Source organism: Hermetia illucens, chromosome 2, assembly GCF_905115235.1.
Source record: "Hermetia illucens chromosome 2, iHerIll2.2.curated.20191125, whole genome shotgun sequence".
In the NCBI taxonomy this organism is placed as follows: domain Eukaryota; kingdom Metazoa; phylum Arthropoda; class Insecta; order Diptera; family Stratiomyidae; genus Hermetia; species Hermetia illucens.
In genome coordinates this window covers 125,294,184-125,312,101 of record NC_051850.1, presented here as the reverse complement: position 1 = coordinate 125,312,101, position 17,918 = coordinate 125,294,184, and the positions used below count along the sequence as shown (strand labels likewise).

The following is a 17,918-nucleotide window of genomic DNA, read 5'->3' as shown; positions in this document are numbered from 1 at the left end:
GCATAAGTCCCATTAATTCTTAAACTTCGGATATCTCCAATCTAGAAAACGGCAATAGTAAGAGTTTTGCGGATTTACTTTCGTTATACAGTTATCGTTCAGCAATGAGAAAATTATCTTTGTTCTGTTATCAACTGAAGACCAGTGATAAGCCTCCAGTTGTCATCAAATGTGACTGACAAACTGTTACTGGCGGCTGTCACAAGGCACGCTCTAGTCAACTAAGAGCTGTTTTCTGACAGGATCTTGACTGCGGGAATCCACTGAAGATTAAAGAGCTCACGATTTTTCAGAGGAGGAGAAGGATGCCTCCTATGAGCAACTATTCGGAGTTTTGGCGAGGCTTTCTAAAGGTGATATTGTCATCGTGATGGATGATCTGAGTGCCAAACTGGAAGCTGACAACATATTGCTCGGGTATGTAATGAGGGGGCATGGTCTTGATGACCGTAATGAAAACAGAGAAAGATCTCTACAGTTCTGCACAGAGCATGCAAGGAAAGTCAGTTGGGATTCGGCTGATGGACGAGGACCATCTAATTAAATCGACCCTATCATGATCGACAGTAAATTTAGGAGTTCTTCCGAATGTGCGTAATAAAACCAATACTCACATCGCCCTAGAAAAGGATCTTTATTTAACGATGATCCCCTACTATCGCCAGCTTGATTCTGGCGCGTCTGCAGAGAAACAAATTTCTGCTCACCAATTTCATTACGGGCGGTTTCCATGATTCTGCTGCCGGATGAATTACCCGCCCGAGAATGTTGTTGCACAATAGGCTGTCATCAAAAGTTCCATTACTGACCTGACTACGGAAGCGTGGAAACTGATCCATGAACGCAAGGAGTTGAGAGTTCTGTTACTCACTGCGACCAGGGTTATACAGGACGCTACTGCAAATAATAATGATTTCACCTTATCACGAAAGAGTTTGCAAATGGTCATAAACCTTCCGATCATCTTACGATGAACGTTAAAGGTAGACTTGGAATTTACAATGATGAGCAAATGGTGGAAGGAATATTTCAATACGATTCTCAATCATATAACGTATGTTGTGAATGATGTGGCAAGCCACCGTGACATGCGGGTATGGATTGTTCGCGCAGACAGAAGCGAAATTAGTTTTGAAATCAATGAGCCAGAGCACGAAAGAAAGCTGCCGGTTTTGGTGGGCCTCTGCTTTATTGTTTCTTGCATTCACTGCCATTTCTACAGATTTGCTACCTCCACTTATTCGAAAATCCTGTGAATCTGACGTTTTCCGGAGACTAGAAGAATGGGATGATCGTTTAAATTTCGAAGAAAAGTACTCGTATTGAAAATGATTCTACAAAGCTTGATCGACGAAGATTAGTTTCCGCTCTAGGCCTTCCATTGCTAAGTACATTAACATCCTTGGGGTCATTGTAAAACACAATGTGCGGTTCAGAGCCCCGCTCACCCGCTGTTTATCAACTTCAAGAAGTTATCCGAGAGTATCAACAGAGAGTATATCAGGAAAGCTCCATTCGTAAGGAATACCCTGGTGTAACTATTATCAGGGCTCCGTATGATGGCACAAAATGTCAAGTACTGCATCGAGAAAAATCTCAGAGGAGTTTCAAATCCAAACTGGCGGGAGGGGGATTGTAATTTCTCACCGACACTTCTACCTCTTAATTGATCACGTCTTCCATGGTTCCTGGCTGAAGATTATTGAGGGGTTCAACGGGCGTTATAGGCCCTTGTAGGCCCCTCGAATACGTTAATGACATCTGCTTTCTTTCTTAACGAGTCACGAACGTTAACCAAATGGCTCTGAAGCCAAGATCTTCAGCCTGACTCGTCGACGCACTTTTCCTATTTTCTTTTGTGGGCAGAATATCGAGGACGATTTGTGTGTCTAAGAAATGTTGTTTTCGTTGACGGCGGCACTGAACGTGATGTCGTTTGGTGCATCGTGCAATGTTCTCTCTTTGCTCCTATGTAGTAACATATAATGGTTTGAGGTGTATTGCAGAGCCCAAACGGCATGGTCACGAACTGATAGAGTGGCCGACCTGGGACGCCTCATCCAGAGGAATTTGCTGGAACGCATCCTTCAGATCGAGACTCGTAATGAATCTAGCCTTAGGGAGACGACTGAAAATCCCCTCGATGTGAGGTAAAGAATAAGCGTCCTTCACTGTTACACTGTTCATTTTACGTGCATCAAGGCAAAGTGGCACTTTACCAGGTTTCACCACAAGTGTAACTGCCGAAGACTAGGCGCTTTGCGATTCTTCGATGACTCCCAAAGCCAGCATCCTATCAATCTCTTCGTAGAGGAGCTTTTCGATGGTGGGAGCGACTGAGAAGTGTTTCTGTTTAATCGATTTATTATTCCCGACATCGATGATGTGTGTCGTTAGACTTGTACGTCCTAAGCCCTCCGACTCGCAGGACGGAAAACTGCTAATGACAGCTTCGAGCCTTGCTCGCTGGTGTGTCGTCAACTGGCGTTGATTGACGTTCTCGACATTTTCGATTGAACATATGGAAGGTGCAAATAAGTCCTGCGCGAGTCCGAACTTGCTTGAAATCTGCTCCAAGGTAAAGCCTTTGAGTTAACGACGGAATATGGAGGAACGATTACGAATCGTGATGACAGCACGTTGAGTGACTAGTCCCGTCGGCTGTCCTGAGATCGATGCGTAGTCTCTCCCACTTGTACCGACCGTCGTTGATAATTTTCCGGGCGAAATCCGAAGCTAAGCAACTTACGGTGGCTCCGGTATCAATCAGTCCTGGAACACGTTCCCCCAAGGCTGTGACAACAGCATACGGGCGAATATCATTACTGGGCCGACTTGTGAGAATGGCAGAGTAGTACAGGCGACGGTTGCGCTTTATTCGCCGCCAATATTGGCGCAAGTGAAGAGTTGAGCGCTTAGGCTTTTTCGTCGCCATCTCTGCCACTCTGAAGATCCGTTCTCTGCCCGCTTGATATTGTTGCAGTTGTACGTGCAACGGCCTCAGTACCAAAAGAATCGGTTTTCTTGAAATAATTGGTGGTGGGGTCAAATCCGGGTAGGTCATATCTAAGTTATCGGACTGCTTCAACACGGTAACTTTCGGAGTTACTGTGGAAGACGTTGTCGCAACGCCTGCGCAGTCCCGTGCGTCCAATGCAGGAACGCCCTGATGACTGGGGCTGGGCTCTGGAACTCGACATCTTGGACATACAAGTGTTCGGGCGCCCGCAACCGAAACAAAAGACTTTTGGATCCTCCCAACAGTCTTCAAATAAATATCCACTCTGTCGACAATACCAGCAGACCAAGTCCAAATCACTATTCTGAATCTCCGAATGAGGATTTCCTGAGATGTTCTTTATGTCGACACCCTCTTCAGAGTCAGCAGAATAGCTGTGTAATTGGTGAGAGAGCCTGCTTGAGAGACGCTCCTCTAAAATTTCGCTCTGCTGCACTAACTAACGCAGCTCGCGAACCGTACTACCCGGAAAATAGAAAAGTTGCCTCTGAACGTCTGGTCTCAATCCACGACGTAGCAACTCTACCAACTCGTCTTTCGTTAAGGACTTTTCTAGCCTATTGGCTAGCGAATACACAGCTTTATAGTAACTGTCGAAATCTTCGGATGCACATTGCATACGATCTCGCATCAGTTGAAGGCTATCCCAGTCATCTATAAAACCCTTAAACCCATAGCGAAGAGCCTCACGAAATGAGGTCCACTCGATTTGTCCGACAGACTGGCGGTAGTCCCAGTACCAATCTTTTGTTCTGTCTCTGAAAAGGGTGTGTACATAAGTACACAGCAGGCCGAAATCCCCCTGTAAGGCTGTGTTGGTCAAAGCCTCCATGCGGAAGAGGAACTGGTTGATGGGCAAAGTTCTCGATGTGCCTTCAAAAATCCCAGGATGCCACAATTTAATAAACACGATCCGCTAACTTGATATTAATCTCAAGCAAAGAACTGCGGCGGCGTATAGGCGCAATAACGATAAACGCGTTGATTAGAAAAGGTCAGACTGGCAATGGAAATGACGAAAACTTCGTTACGGGTTATGCTATGCAATGAAATCTTGTAATGACAAAATAGATTGGCGGTGGTGAAATGAGCTACCCCAGAAACCTAAAATGATAGCGACCATGAAGGTACGCCTTACAATACATCTGAGGCAGAGGAAACATCAATCGAGGATGTAATCCGCCGTTGCTCCTCCTTTTCGATCGCGGTTTAGGTTTAGCTCCCGTGTTGATTATTGCGATAGTTTGCGCGAATACTCCGTATTTTTATTTTGTTTAGGATCCGGTACGGACCCACACATCGGAAAGGACACGTGAGGTATCGAATTATTCGAAGGACCCATATTCCAGAGCCTGGGTAGCTTCTGTGCAAGGACGTGTCGACGGAGCACTTCGATGGAGCTTCAGTATTTGCAGGTGGACATTCACAGTCAATTTCGCCATCTTTTTAGGTTTTGGAGTAACTCCCCCAACTTAGTGATCTCTGTCCACTCAGGACTGTTTTTTGATCATCACTAAGCTTTCTTTTACCATTACAATCTACTATTCTATTTTGACCGACGAGTCGGTCGGTAATTACTGAAGGGATGGGAGAACTCGAAAACGACAGCAAATTAACGAGCATCGAGCAAGTCCAAAATCTACCGCAATGTCGTCGTTCGTCCTGTTGTCTTCAATGGTTTTAAGAGCTTCCTGATTAAATTAGCCTTAGCTGTAAGGAGCAAATCTGAACCCGAAGTGAAAATTATGCGAAAAAATCGGCACTGGTTGAAAATTATGAGCTCTTTCTCATATTATCTTCTTTGTCATTAAAGCTTTTGTCGGCTCCAAGGCCTTAATGATTCTACTTTGGAGTTTTTGCCCAGCTCTGACAGGGCTATAATTAGCACGTGCTTCCATTGGTTTGGTTGTAATTCGTGGGAACTATTATGTTAAATGCAATTTTGTCTCCAAGGAGTAGAGCTCCTTAATCATTTTTTCAGCCGCTGGTCCTAGGGCTTTGCTGGGGGTAATGTTTTTGACTTTTCAAAGGATTTTTATTCTTACAAATTTAATGCATTAGCTTAACTTCTATGGTGAAATATTTCAGCATTTTGTGGTGCGAAAGTTAGTCTTCAGCCCAAAACCAAAAGCTGTTCTGATTATTCTTTGATAAGAGTTATTGACAAAGCAGAGTTGTGAATCTTTCCAATGGCACTCTTACTAAGTAATTGGTATCCGTTATTAGCTGGTCATTCAGGTAGAAAGTCATGTTGACATTCTGGGTAAAAGCAATGCTGACCTCCTAGAGTTTCGACACTGTATAAAAATTATGTACTCTAATCGTTTAAAATCTAGATTTAAATTAGACTGTTGCGATATCGATTACTATATATAAAACCTTGATAAAATTGGACTGTTTAGGAATGTAAATGGTACTCACCAGGGTAGCAGGTACAAATGTTGGTACAGTCTCGAAGTAGCCCAATGTGCTTGTATATGATCGTAACAGGAAGTAAACTGCTAGAAACATCGTTCCAAGTAAACATGATGTAACTCCGGCTATCAGGCACCATATGACATACTTTCGAACACCTGTTGAATGAGGAGCTGCAAAAAGGAAAGCAATAATATAATTACAGACTTCAGAGTTGAATATAAAATAAAAAATGAATGATTGGTTAAAAGCAAAAACGTTTCGTGAAATAGTGCAGCTTTTTATGTTTCAAATGATTGACAGTCTTCTTCTTTCGCTTTTTCCTCAACCTTTGCCCCATTCACAAGCGGGGTCAGCTCGTCGTGATCGGCTTCGACATTTGGTTCTATCAAATGCCTGATCTGGGTGCAGACGCGAGGCTTTTAAATCCCTACCAGCATATCAAGCCACCCGCTTGATGTTCAGACCAATCTTGGCAAGTGAATTCTCATTAGCGCGAATTGCGTGACCACACCATCGAAGACGCCTCTCTCGCAATTTTCCCATGATCGGTTCAACCCCATATCGATGGCGGATATCCCCATTTCGGATGTGATCGAAACGTAACACGCGACCAGTCCAACGCAACATCTTCATCTCCATTACCGCGATACCGCGAGACGCTGTTCATTGCCTTTTATAGTCGGCCAACACTCAGAACCATTCAGAGCGACAGGACCGACGACATTGCGGTAAATTTTAGATTTCAAACGTTCGCTGATACGTCGATCACAAAGAACTCCAGTTGTGAAAATCCACTTCATCCAAGTTGCGTTAATGCGTGAAGCAATTTCATAACGCAGTTTTCCATTGGCTGATAACATTGACCCGAGATATTTAAATCGCTGAGTTCTGGGCAAGTCACTACCGCTAATAGTGATTGTGCCCGTTTTATGGGGATTGGTGGTCAAAAATTCAGTTTTATTCAGATTCAATCTGAGACCGTGTTGGATGAGACTTGAATCATTTTTGTTATTGGATGCTAGGAAAACATCATCTGCATAAAGTAGTGTATAGGGTGCTGGACGTTGGATGTTTGTGAAGTGGTGAGAGGACGCAACCTCGATAAACACCAATAAAGACACGAAGCGTTTTTGATGCACCGGTCACACTTCGAACTTATTTTTTGGGCAATGGCAGAGCAGTTGCATCCAATGCACGAATTGTTCTAGCACTAAGTGTTGTCGTAGATCATACCAGATGAGTTCATGTGGCACACGGTCTAACGCTTTCTCCATGAGTAACCGCGCAGCGTGTATTGCGTCAGTAGTTCCGCAGTGCTTGACAAATCGAGCTTGATTCACGGTTGTTTCAAAGATATCGCGAATACGGTTGTCAAGAATACGCTCCAAAACCTTCATGGTATGGAAAAGTAACCAGACAATTTGAACATTCTGCTGGATTACTTTTTGTCCATATTGGAACTGTAGTACTTTGTTGCCAGTCGGATGGTGTTCTACCTTCTTGAATAACCCGATTAAAGAATTCACTGTCAATCATCAGTGGAGGATTAGGAGTAAGAAATTTCAAGCAGTTATCAACAGTGTCAGTCAATAACAACGGACTGAAGGGGCGTCAAAAAAGGGATGGAGTAATCTGCCTGGCTCTTATAAAGCTAGATTGAAGGTAGCAAACTAGTAGTAATTAGTATAGAGCTTATCGCTCTTGTGATCGGGTCTCGACATGAATTTAAAGTTTAAAAAAGGGAGTTTAGGACAATTTGAGAGACAAGAACAAAGTTGGCATTTTCTCAGGTTTAGTTATTACTTATTTCCAGAAAACCAGCCAGGTTTTTGAATGCTTGGGTGCTATGCCTCAAACTAGGGATCCGTGGACCAAAAAACGTGGGAGTAAGGTGCTCCCCATTTGGTCCGGTCCAACATCATGTGGATGTGCACTTAGGATCCCCCATATCCTAAACAATGAAAAATTTCAAATCACCTGAGCTGCCTTGCCGTTACGAAAGGAACCGCTCTGCGTAGTGTAAGTCCATTGGCGGTGGAGTCCTAATTGCAATTTAAGGTCAACACCGCGCCGAACTCGCCTTTTCCTCCTCTGGCGCACTATATCATTGTTTTGTCCTACCTATCTCCCTGCCTCAGCCGCAAAAAAAGTCGGAACAGCTGGTTTGACGATGAATGTAAGCTAGCAACGGAACGAAAGAATGCCGCATGCCGAGTAATGTTGCATTCTCATAAAACGCGGGCACGCGCAGAGACTTATCACGAACTCCGTCGAGCGGAGAAGCGACTTCATAGACAGAAAAAGGAAGCCTCGGAGAACTAACCGGTCTTTGAACTCGAAATTTAGAGGGAGCAACCGCACCAGGTGCGGAAGTTTTACCAACAAGTCAGTAGGATGAACACTTACACAGCACGATGCTCATCCTGCCGAGATAAAGAGGGAAATCTGATTTCCAACAGAATAGGCATATTGAAGCGATGGGTTGAGTACTTTGATGAGCTACTGAACAACCAGAACATCGGCGATTTGAAGGTCCGGCCAAATGAAGACCACAGACAAATACTGCCACCACCAGGTATAGGAGAAACAGTCCGTTCAATTCATCGGTTTAAAAATCATAAGTAGCCAGGAGTCGATCGAATTACAGCCGAATTAGTTAAATATGGAGGCGACCAGTTACACCAAGTGGTTCATCAACTTGTGCTCAAGGTGCGGGACAGCGAATCAACGCCTGACGATTGGCAACGAGGCATTATCTGCCTCATACATAAAAAAAAGAGATACCACACAGTGTAGCAATTATAGAGGTACCACGTTGCTGAGTACCATCTATAAGATATTCTCTTCTATCTTGCTAGGCCGGATAGCCCCATACGCCCAGAAAATCATTGGCCCAAACCAAAGAGGTTTCACTCCAGGCAAATCAGCAACAGATCATCTGCGGCAAGCAATGGTAAAACTGTTGGAATACGGACAACAGTTGCACCATCTATTCATCGACTTTAAAGCCGCCTATGATAGCATAGCCAGGGTAAAACTGTACACGGCCATGACAGAATACGATACTAATAAGAGTGACTAGGCTGACCCTGACCAATGTGTGAGGCCAGATAAAAGCAGCAGGATCACTCTTAAGACCATTCGACATCAACAACGGTCTTAGAAAAGGGAATGCCCTATGATGTGTCCTCTTTAACCTGGCCCTCGAGAATGTGATCCGTGATTCTGAGGTAAATGCAAGAGGTACGATCCTCTTTAAGTCCACCCAACTATTGGTCTATGCTGACGATATCGACATCATGGGAAGAACCACCCGAACCGTAAAAACTGCCTTCATCCAGATCCAGCAGGCGGCGCGAGATCTTGGGCTGCACATCAATGAAGGCAAGACAAAGTATATGGTGGCGACCTCAGCATCGAAAACCAACCAACCAACAACATCAAACCGCACTGGTCAAATAGGAAGAATAAGGATAGGAGAATACAACTTTGAGACCGTTGATAATTTCTCCTATCTAGGGTCGAAAATCACAATCGATAACAGCTACGATGATGAAATCCACAGCCAACAGAGCATATTTCAGCTTACAAAGACTGTTTTGCTCGAAACGTCTCACCATAGGGTCAAAGCTCTTACTGTACAAGACTATGATCTTGCCAGTCCTCATGTATTCCTCGGAAACTTGGGTTCTTAGCAAGAAAAATTGCGAACTGTTAGCCGCGTTCGAGAGAAGAATCCTTCGAAGAATTTTTGGCCCCATACATGAGGATGGACGATTCCGTAGCCTACACAATGATGAAATCTATGAGCGATACCATGACCGTCAGGTTGTGGATAAAATCCGGCTCAATAGATTACAGTGGGCGGGTCACTTAATCCGTATGAATGAGGATGATCCCACCCGGAAAGTCTATAAGGGCGATATCTATGGTAGAAAAAGAAGGCGAGGCGACCCTGCCTAAGATGGAGCGATGGCGTAGGTCAGGACGCCAGACAGCTTTTGGGGATATCGAATTGGTGGACCTCGGCGTAAAACCGGGATGTCTGGAGTTCCTTATTAAGGCAGGCCTAGACCGGATACCGGTTGTTGCTTCCTATTGCTTCCAGCAAACTCTTCCACTTTGACCTTCTACTGTCTTCCTTTCCGAACACTTGTTCTGTCCTGAATTTCAACTACTCCAAAGCCTTTTCAGGTCCTACTCTCGGTCTCCTGTTTCCAACCTCCCCGAACGCCACCTTTCTCTATTTCCTCGCCCATTCTCCAAGTCAAAATTGAAGCCTACCACCTCCCACTTGAATTGGATGCAAAACTCCCCCGCTCAGACGTCACCATTGCACGTAATTCTGTTAAGTTCAACTTCCAGAAAGCCAACTTTGACGCTCTCAACTCAGTCTTAGGATCAATCAACTTGGATCACATATTATTAAACTCTATGTGTCCGATCTTGTCCTCTTATGTCCCTTCTTCTCCCACTTGCACCCGGTTTTAACTCTCATCATTTGCCACATTTCATTTGTGAACATTTATCATTTATTTCCTGTTTTGGAGTGAATGAAATCCTTCATGTCATAAACACGTCATTCTAAAAGTACCCACGAATTGACACTCTTCACTGTGAACTTTATTTACATTATCTTATGACATAATTAATTGATCATTTAGCACTTTCATAATTACCCTCCGTAGACCATATGTTGCCACAACCGCACGAATTAATCACGCGTCAAATTCATGATTGGTAGTTCCTCCAATCCCACCCACATTAACAATATCTCAATCAACCCGCAGAACTCAAATTATACATTTCGCGTAAGAGTAAAAAATAAATGGTTCCGACCTACCGCATTCCAATTTAATTTACCATAAAATTCATTTAATCCAATTGATTGAAATGTAATTGCCTATTTTTCAACTAGTTTTTCTCATTTTCGTGCATGTCCCTTGGTAAAAAGGACACGTACGAGATGAGTCCAAAAGCGTAATTAAAAGTCCTTTTTATTTTCCATTGGATGAACGCATAATGGAAGTTGCTATTGGAAGTGAATATGCATTTTATATTTTGGAAATTTTATTACTATTTATAACTCTCATCTAGGGGCTTATACCAACCATAAAACCTGATTTCCAGGTTGTTGAATATGAATTTATATATTCAATTTATTCCACTATTCATTGGATATATCCTGCGGCTCTTGCCAAATTTGGGATTGAATTCAGGCAAACCAAATCTGTTTATAATTTAGCAAATCCAAAGAATTATAACCGTTTGAACAACTGAAGAATCATTTGCTAATGATGTCCTAGATCATTTGAAATTTGTATTTTAGGCTATTTTATGGTAAATTGAATTCCACATTTTTTACTTATGTACGTATATATGTATATCTCCTATTTATTCCTTTATGCAATATAAGGAATCCCCAAAGCTTATTCTGTGTTTCTATTTTTTTCTATTCGATTTTCAATGAGACAGTGCTTCAATTTCGTTACTATCACACTCAATGCTGTGCAAGTGATAAGCCAGCGGGATGGGCCAAAAAACAAACGCAAACATTCTTCACAAACCAGGATTCTAATTTGGGTTAAAAAGGCTCAAAGACTGACGTTTGACCATCGCACCGTCGTATATTCACTTTAGGTAAAAGCAATCACATCAAATCTTTAGATTTATGCGAATATAATGCTCAAGGTTGGTGTAACTACTAATTTTCAAGAACTAAATCTGGAAATTTATATTATCTGCATTGAATATAATTTATAAATAGCTTGTAATGGGCGCTCAAATTCCAATATATAAACAGATGTATGTTGAGAAGGTGATCTTCGAGGTAGGATAGGTCTGTAAACCTGACTTCAATACATCCTACAGACGGACATGCGGACAAAGCAATGTCATATCTGTCGGGCAACCTAAATTCTTCTCTCCTTTATTCTAGCCCCCTCCTCACCTGCCCAGTATGCTGAGCGGATTAATGTTGAAGATACCCGCCATACCGCTATGCTGATTTGGTTCGGGCGCACAAGAACTACAAGAACTTCATTAGTATACACAGTCGATTGGCACATAAATCAGGTCATCAGTTCTTCTTTGTGAGGACTACCTACTCTATGCCTAAGAACGACACGGTACAAGACACCGCTGACACTACACCGATTACTTACTTGCCGACCCTCTACAAATTCATAACGTCCATTATTAGTGAAAGGGTCAATAGGCACCTCAAGACAACACCTTTTGCACGAGGAGCAAAAAGGCTGCCGAATTAGGTAAAGGGGTTGCAAAGAACAACTCATTATCGTCTCGGTAGTTGTAGGACAAGTAACTAGAGGCCAAGCCAATCTCTTCAGTTGCTAAATTGATTACGCCAACGCTTTTCACAGTGCCCCCGTCTGGCTAATCGATATTCTCCATTTGTATTGCATTGATCCCATAATAATAAATTGTTTGGATGCAATCATGAAAGGATGGCATACCACCTTGACTTTGCGTTTATTCGAGGGTGCCACCACCTCAGAACCCATTCACATAAGGGGAGGTATCTTCCAAGCGGATTCATTCAGTCCGCTTTGGTTTTGCATGGTATTGAACCACCTTTCATGACTACTGAATGATGTTAGGGGGCATGGTTTTCCAATCCAATATGGCCTACGCGTCAGGTGAGAACTGATACAATTGATGTACTTATATGAAATCAAGTTGTATGCTGGTAGGCATGACCATCTTAGAAGTCTGTTACGAAAAGTAGGGATGTCCAGTTGTGGTAATTTTATGGAAGTTGATCTAGATAAGTGTAGAAGCCAAACCACCCACAACATCCAAGCTATAACCGAAAGAGACTTCTACAAAGAAATTCTGCATGGAATCCATGCTTGAGTTGGTGATTTGAAGGATGTTTTGCTATCCGAATTCCTGCGAAGTGTAAAGCTGGTGCTGAAATCGCATCTCTCAGGGAAGAATAAAATAAGCGCATTGAATGAATTCGCTATCCCTTCACTGGCTTATGCATTCCGAATATTAGAGCAGATGAAGGCCGATCTGGAAAACGTTCAGCGGCGGATACGGACAACTATGTCCAAATTCCGAATGCACCATCCAAACTCTGCCTTGGTGCGGATGAACCTGCCTCGTGACCTTGGCGGTAGGGGCGCGGTTGACGTGGCGGCACAACATCATCGCCAAGTCGACTCGCTGCGCGTCTATTTTTACAGCAAAGAGCAGGCGAGTCCCTTATATGCGGCTGTCTGTAAGGCAGACTGTGGGCTGACTCCACTTAACTTGAAGGATCGATCTTTCAATCCTCTGAGTGGGGTGAATTCGGGCCAAGAGCGGATCATGTGAATTGTATTTGGCAGCCATTTGTCGAACAGATGTCTGTGTGCTGGGGAGCTCTTTGCTGAGACGGAGGGGTTCATGTGTGCCATTCAGGACGACGTGGTCGCCACCCAAGCTTATAAAAAGTTCATCATGAAAGAACGGGTGGAGAACGACCAGTGCAGAATGTGTGGTTCGGCGTTAGAGACTTTGAACCATCTCATTTCTGGCTGTACTGTTATGGCACTGGTGCAATACATCACCAAGCATAATGCTGTATGTAAGGTTATCCATCAAAACCTTGCATACAGCATAGGCTGATCACGGGAACATGCCCGGTCTACCGATATAAGCCTATACTACACAGTTGACAAGATGTATCGTTCCGCGTATATTGTTATTGTTGCCATTATCCCTTAGTAGCAATATTGAATAGAAATACGTAGAGAAGAAAGTGAACTATGAGCCACTGGCTCGGGAAATCGAGCAAGTGGTTATAGCTTCCGTAATATTGTTAGCTACAGGTTTTGTACCTAAACCGCTGACGGCTTCCCTTAATGTCCTGGTACTCTCACACAGTTAGTGCAAACTATGCAGAAATACACCTTTCTGCATACGTGTTCGATGTGGCGTGAATTTCTTTTAACTAGGTAGGATTGTCCGAGCCTGAATGTTTGGTACTTAATCCAAATATTAGATAAAATCGGACATCTGGGGGAATTCGTGACAACTCGGAAATAATAATGACATCAAGCGCCGTTGTACTGCATGCTACAAGAATTATTGTGCCCCTTCAGTGGCCACAGTGTACCTACTAACTATAGCATTTCGCTCAGGAATACCACCGATAGGAATTTTGAATTGTTTCCTACTTCCAGGTATGTGCCTAGAATGAGGTATTAAGTATTAGGTGTATTAGACTCTTTTGCACAAGGGATGGTGCTTCTATTTGCCTTAAAATACCCTGGACTATTCTATTTTGCGTTGTAAAGCCCTCTCAACCGTCTTTATTCTCTTCTCTTCGGTCATAGCTATTAACTTCTCGACTCCAAAAAATTTGCTGGTCCATACAACCGGCATCTAGCCCATTATGGCTTGTGGCCCACAGCAAAGAGACTTTATTGTGCGAACCAATCGTATTCAATAGATAAGGCGTTAATTTCCGTGTGAAAAATACTGATTTGGTTACCCATTAACTCTAAGTGCCTCTGCTGTAAGGGATTCGTCAGTGTGCTGGTCGATTAGTTTAAGGGGTTATATCTGTTTGGAACCCCCAAAAAAGGCATTTTTTTCAGAAGTTTCCTCTAAGCACAATTTAAATTATGGTTCACAGGTAATATACTAATCGAGTAAGCAACTCTTTGGGAGTAAGTAAAAAATATGATTTTTCACAAAATGGTATAAACAAAATTTCACAAAATGGTATAAACAAAACTGCAAGTACTCCGCGGTGAGAAGTAGAACTTCCTTAGACCACCATCTAGAAGCCTAATACATTTTTTTCATCAACTCCATGGGTATTGTTTCGGTGGGGGCGGAGGTGTTGTGCTTAGAAAAAAATTCGCTTTTACGACGAAAAAAACTTTATTGAATTTTATTATATGAAAAAAAAATCTCTACATCAATTGCTAAAATCGTATATACTTCACCAGATAATGAAATGAAGAAGTTACAGTTAAATTTTCACATCGATTGGATGAAAACTCTCTCTCTCAAGTTCGAGAAAAACGCGATTGAAATTTAAAAACGCTATAATCTCTCGAATTTATAATATGATTCATAAAAATTTGGTTACTATGCTTACCAGCATATTACAATTACCCTTCCATAACCATATATTGCTCTTACAGCTCTTTTCTGAATACTTTAGCGTTGAGCTGTCTTATTGAAAAGTGAGTTTTTTGTGGCTTATATGCGGTTTTATATTTCGGAGGTACTTCCAAGAATCTAATTTTTAAAATATATCTAAGTTGTTTTCATTCAAGATCCCATTTGAATATGAATCTAAGGAGGTTTTAGGATTTTTAATAAAAATCAAAACAGATATAGCCCTTTAAGCCATAGGTCACTCTCAGGCTCTCCAAGTTTGCCAGATTGCTGCATCGTCTCTTAAATTTCTTGTCGAAATTAAACTTTATTGTCATTCTATCCATCGGTACAAGTAATCCAACATACCGAATATCAATCTTCTTTCTATTTATGTAACTTTCTGCCTTGTCCCCTTGTATGCATGTGTTAATGCCAGAAGAACCTCCAGAGATACCGCTCGGCATGTCCCCATGGCCGCACTGATGCACACCAAAGCCAAGCTAGAAAGTTTATGCATCTCCTTGGCTCTTGTGCTGAGTTCAGTTCTATTTGCCCAAATGACAGTCCCATAAATAATCATTCGGCCTTACAATTTCAGTACATATTTATTGTAGTTTTTCAGGATGTTATTATCCTCCGTGGGACAGGAACCTGGCACTGACTCTTGAATAGCAAATGTACCTGTCTTCCTCATTTTTGGTAAATGTCCCATCTTCGTTTTTCAGGCAAACAAGATACTACCCTATCCTTGACTATAGCTTGGATGCTTCTACGGTCACACAATTTGAAACTATTTCGCTATCTTTTTCAGATACCGTTTCTGTATATCGTCAGTGCGTTTTTGTGTTTCGGTCAGTTCGCGGTTGGTTTCACCAGGCTGAAGAGCTTTTCGACCTCTTTTCTCATTCTAGCAGAGTTTCCACCGCACCCGAATATGTTCCTTGATGAGAAGACTGTCTTCACCGTCACCTTCATGATGGATCAACGAGAGTTTAACTATCCACCCGGTAAAATACCTTACATAGTGTTTTAAAATTAAAAATATGGCCTCGATAAGGTCGAAAAAACGACGATGACCTCAGTAAAGAAAATTGGACTATTGCATTGAATCTTAGACCGTCCGAAGGTCAACAGAACAGCTACGTTAAGAGAACTTCTTCAGTAAGTTTCAGGATATAACATAGGAAATGAAGTGGCTTGGATGCACGTCCGTGGAAACGGAAGAGAGGAGCGGAGCCACTCGTCTAAACGCAAAATTCCTCAATGTGTGAGTGACCAACCGTCCTGCGCCAACTGAGGACAAGGGTTGAACATTCAGTGACGAATTTTATAGCATCCTGGAACGGACAAGCTAAATGCTGTTCTCAAACATGAGGAGACACACAGAAACACGACTGGAGCGCAGTCTCTGCGAAACAAGTAATGAAAGTAGCCAGGGACTGGCTAACTTTTCTAGATGCTGAATTTAATTGTAAGCTTGACGGTTTTCCACATCGAGACATTCAAAACTGGACGTGGGCCTCTCTGGACGGTTACATTTTTAAACTAAATAGCTCATGTTAGCATATTGGACGTTAGAACTGGATTAGTTTATAACTTTGGCTACTACCTAATAGGGCGTAAAACGCCATCGATCGGTTCAACAGAATTTTAGTTGTATTTACCACTGGTTGAAAACATGTGGTTTCGAGAAAAACACATTTAAAGATTTGGTTTTGTATGCACGTTAACATGGCTCGTGCCCTTCTATTTGCTCCAACTCGGTAACTATTTTAAAATTCCGTCCAAAATGTCTACAGTATACTGCCTGGCTCTGCTTTCAAAATATAAATAAAACAAGTCGGGAAACCAGAAGCTGGACGCTTCAGGTATGAACGGTTTTGTGTATTTCTTTTATAAAGACATATGAGTGTGCATTTGTCCCATTAGCACGTTGCAACATTTCGAGATGCTAGAATGAATTTAAGAGGGTTTTTACAGTCAATTACTAAAAATTATAGTAATATACTACACTATTATTAACTTTATTCGAACATATATCGGTATGGAAAGTGTTTCGGAAGTATCATATAGTGGCAGCCATCTGATCTCTGATTTTTCGGTTGGGTAGTTTCTGAGAATGGATCTTTGGGAAAAATGATCACTATCGCCCCCCCGCACTCCCCACCTTTCCAATAAATGTCAAAACTAAGACCTGCTTCAGAAATCACTAATCGAGACCTTTCATTTGATACCCCACATGACTATATTTGTTGGAAAAAAATGTACACCCCCCTTTTGCATCAATTGGGACCGCCCCTTAGACTCGACGTAGAATGATGTAACACACTATATGCGTGAGCGTTCACAGTTCCTTCCCTTCCATCGAATTTGGTGTAACCGTTTCTGAGAAAAATGGGTGTGGAAGCCATCACATACGGAAAACTGCTTAAATAACAACCTAGTAGCGACAGAATATGCGTCAAAACTTACAACATACTTCCTTTAGTGAAGACAGACATATCAGTGGAATAGTTGTGAACACGTGAAAAGGAAATCAAGACAATAGTGGAGAAAACCGTAGGATTCGCCAATAACCGATGAAGTAACTGGAATGTATTGATGCGATCTAATACGTACAAACAATACATAGTACGAAAAACTCAAACGAAGAAAGCAAAATATGACGGGCCACGACGATTTGCAAATAAATTGTTCAGACGAAAGAGAGGAAGATATAATAATGATGACGTAAAGAAACGTAACGATTTTATGAAATAGAATGACGTACGTGCGGCAGCTGAATGTTTAAGACAAAGACAAAAGTCAGACACGGACCTTTGTGGGTACAAAGAAGGAAACATTATTAGTAACTCAGATGATATCAATGCAAAATGGTCCAGCAAATACGTTCATCCCGGAGACCTTTAAAAATAGCAAAATTCAGTCATAAATACCATCATTGAATGAGGCTGAAGAAGCCCTACCCAATCCGAAGGGTAACAAAGCTCCTGATGTTAACGGTGTACCGGCAGAGCTATGGAAAAAGGTCAGTATACCTCAACTCTCTTACACAAATTAATTGTTATGATATGAACGATTGGTCAACCGTTCTCAGTAAAGCAGGAACTTGAGAAATGCAAGAATTTAACATCGAAATATACTCCATCTTTGCTGACTTCGAATGGGGGTCACGACAATATAGCTCGTAACATACTGTATAAAAATGCTCCGCCCAAAAATCGTACCGAATCCGATATGCATGACGAGACTGACCACAAATAATACAGGCTCTCAAGTAATATTTAAGGAGGGGTCAAGCAGTGTACTGCAGGATAGACTGATGCGGAACATAGCTCCCTGAGGCCAACCTATCTTT

The 17,918-nt window shown here is 42.2% G+C and overlaps 1 protein-coding gene across 1 annotated transcript in view; it reads right to left on the bottom strand.

The window, feature by feature from the left end:
- LOC119649274 overlaps nucleotides 1-17,918 on the bottom strand; it is a 505,257-nt gene that overhangs the window by 146,151 nt on the left and 341,188 nt on the right. Inside the window, exon 4 of the mRNA XM_038051363.1 lies at nucleotides 5,441-5,607. Within this exon, the coding sequence (XP_037907291.1) occupies nucleotides 5,441-5,607 (167 nt within the window). The remainder of the gene's footprint in view (nucleotides 1-5,440; nucleotides 5,608-17,918) is intronic.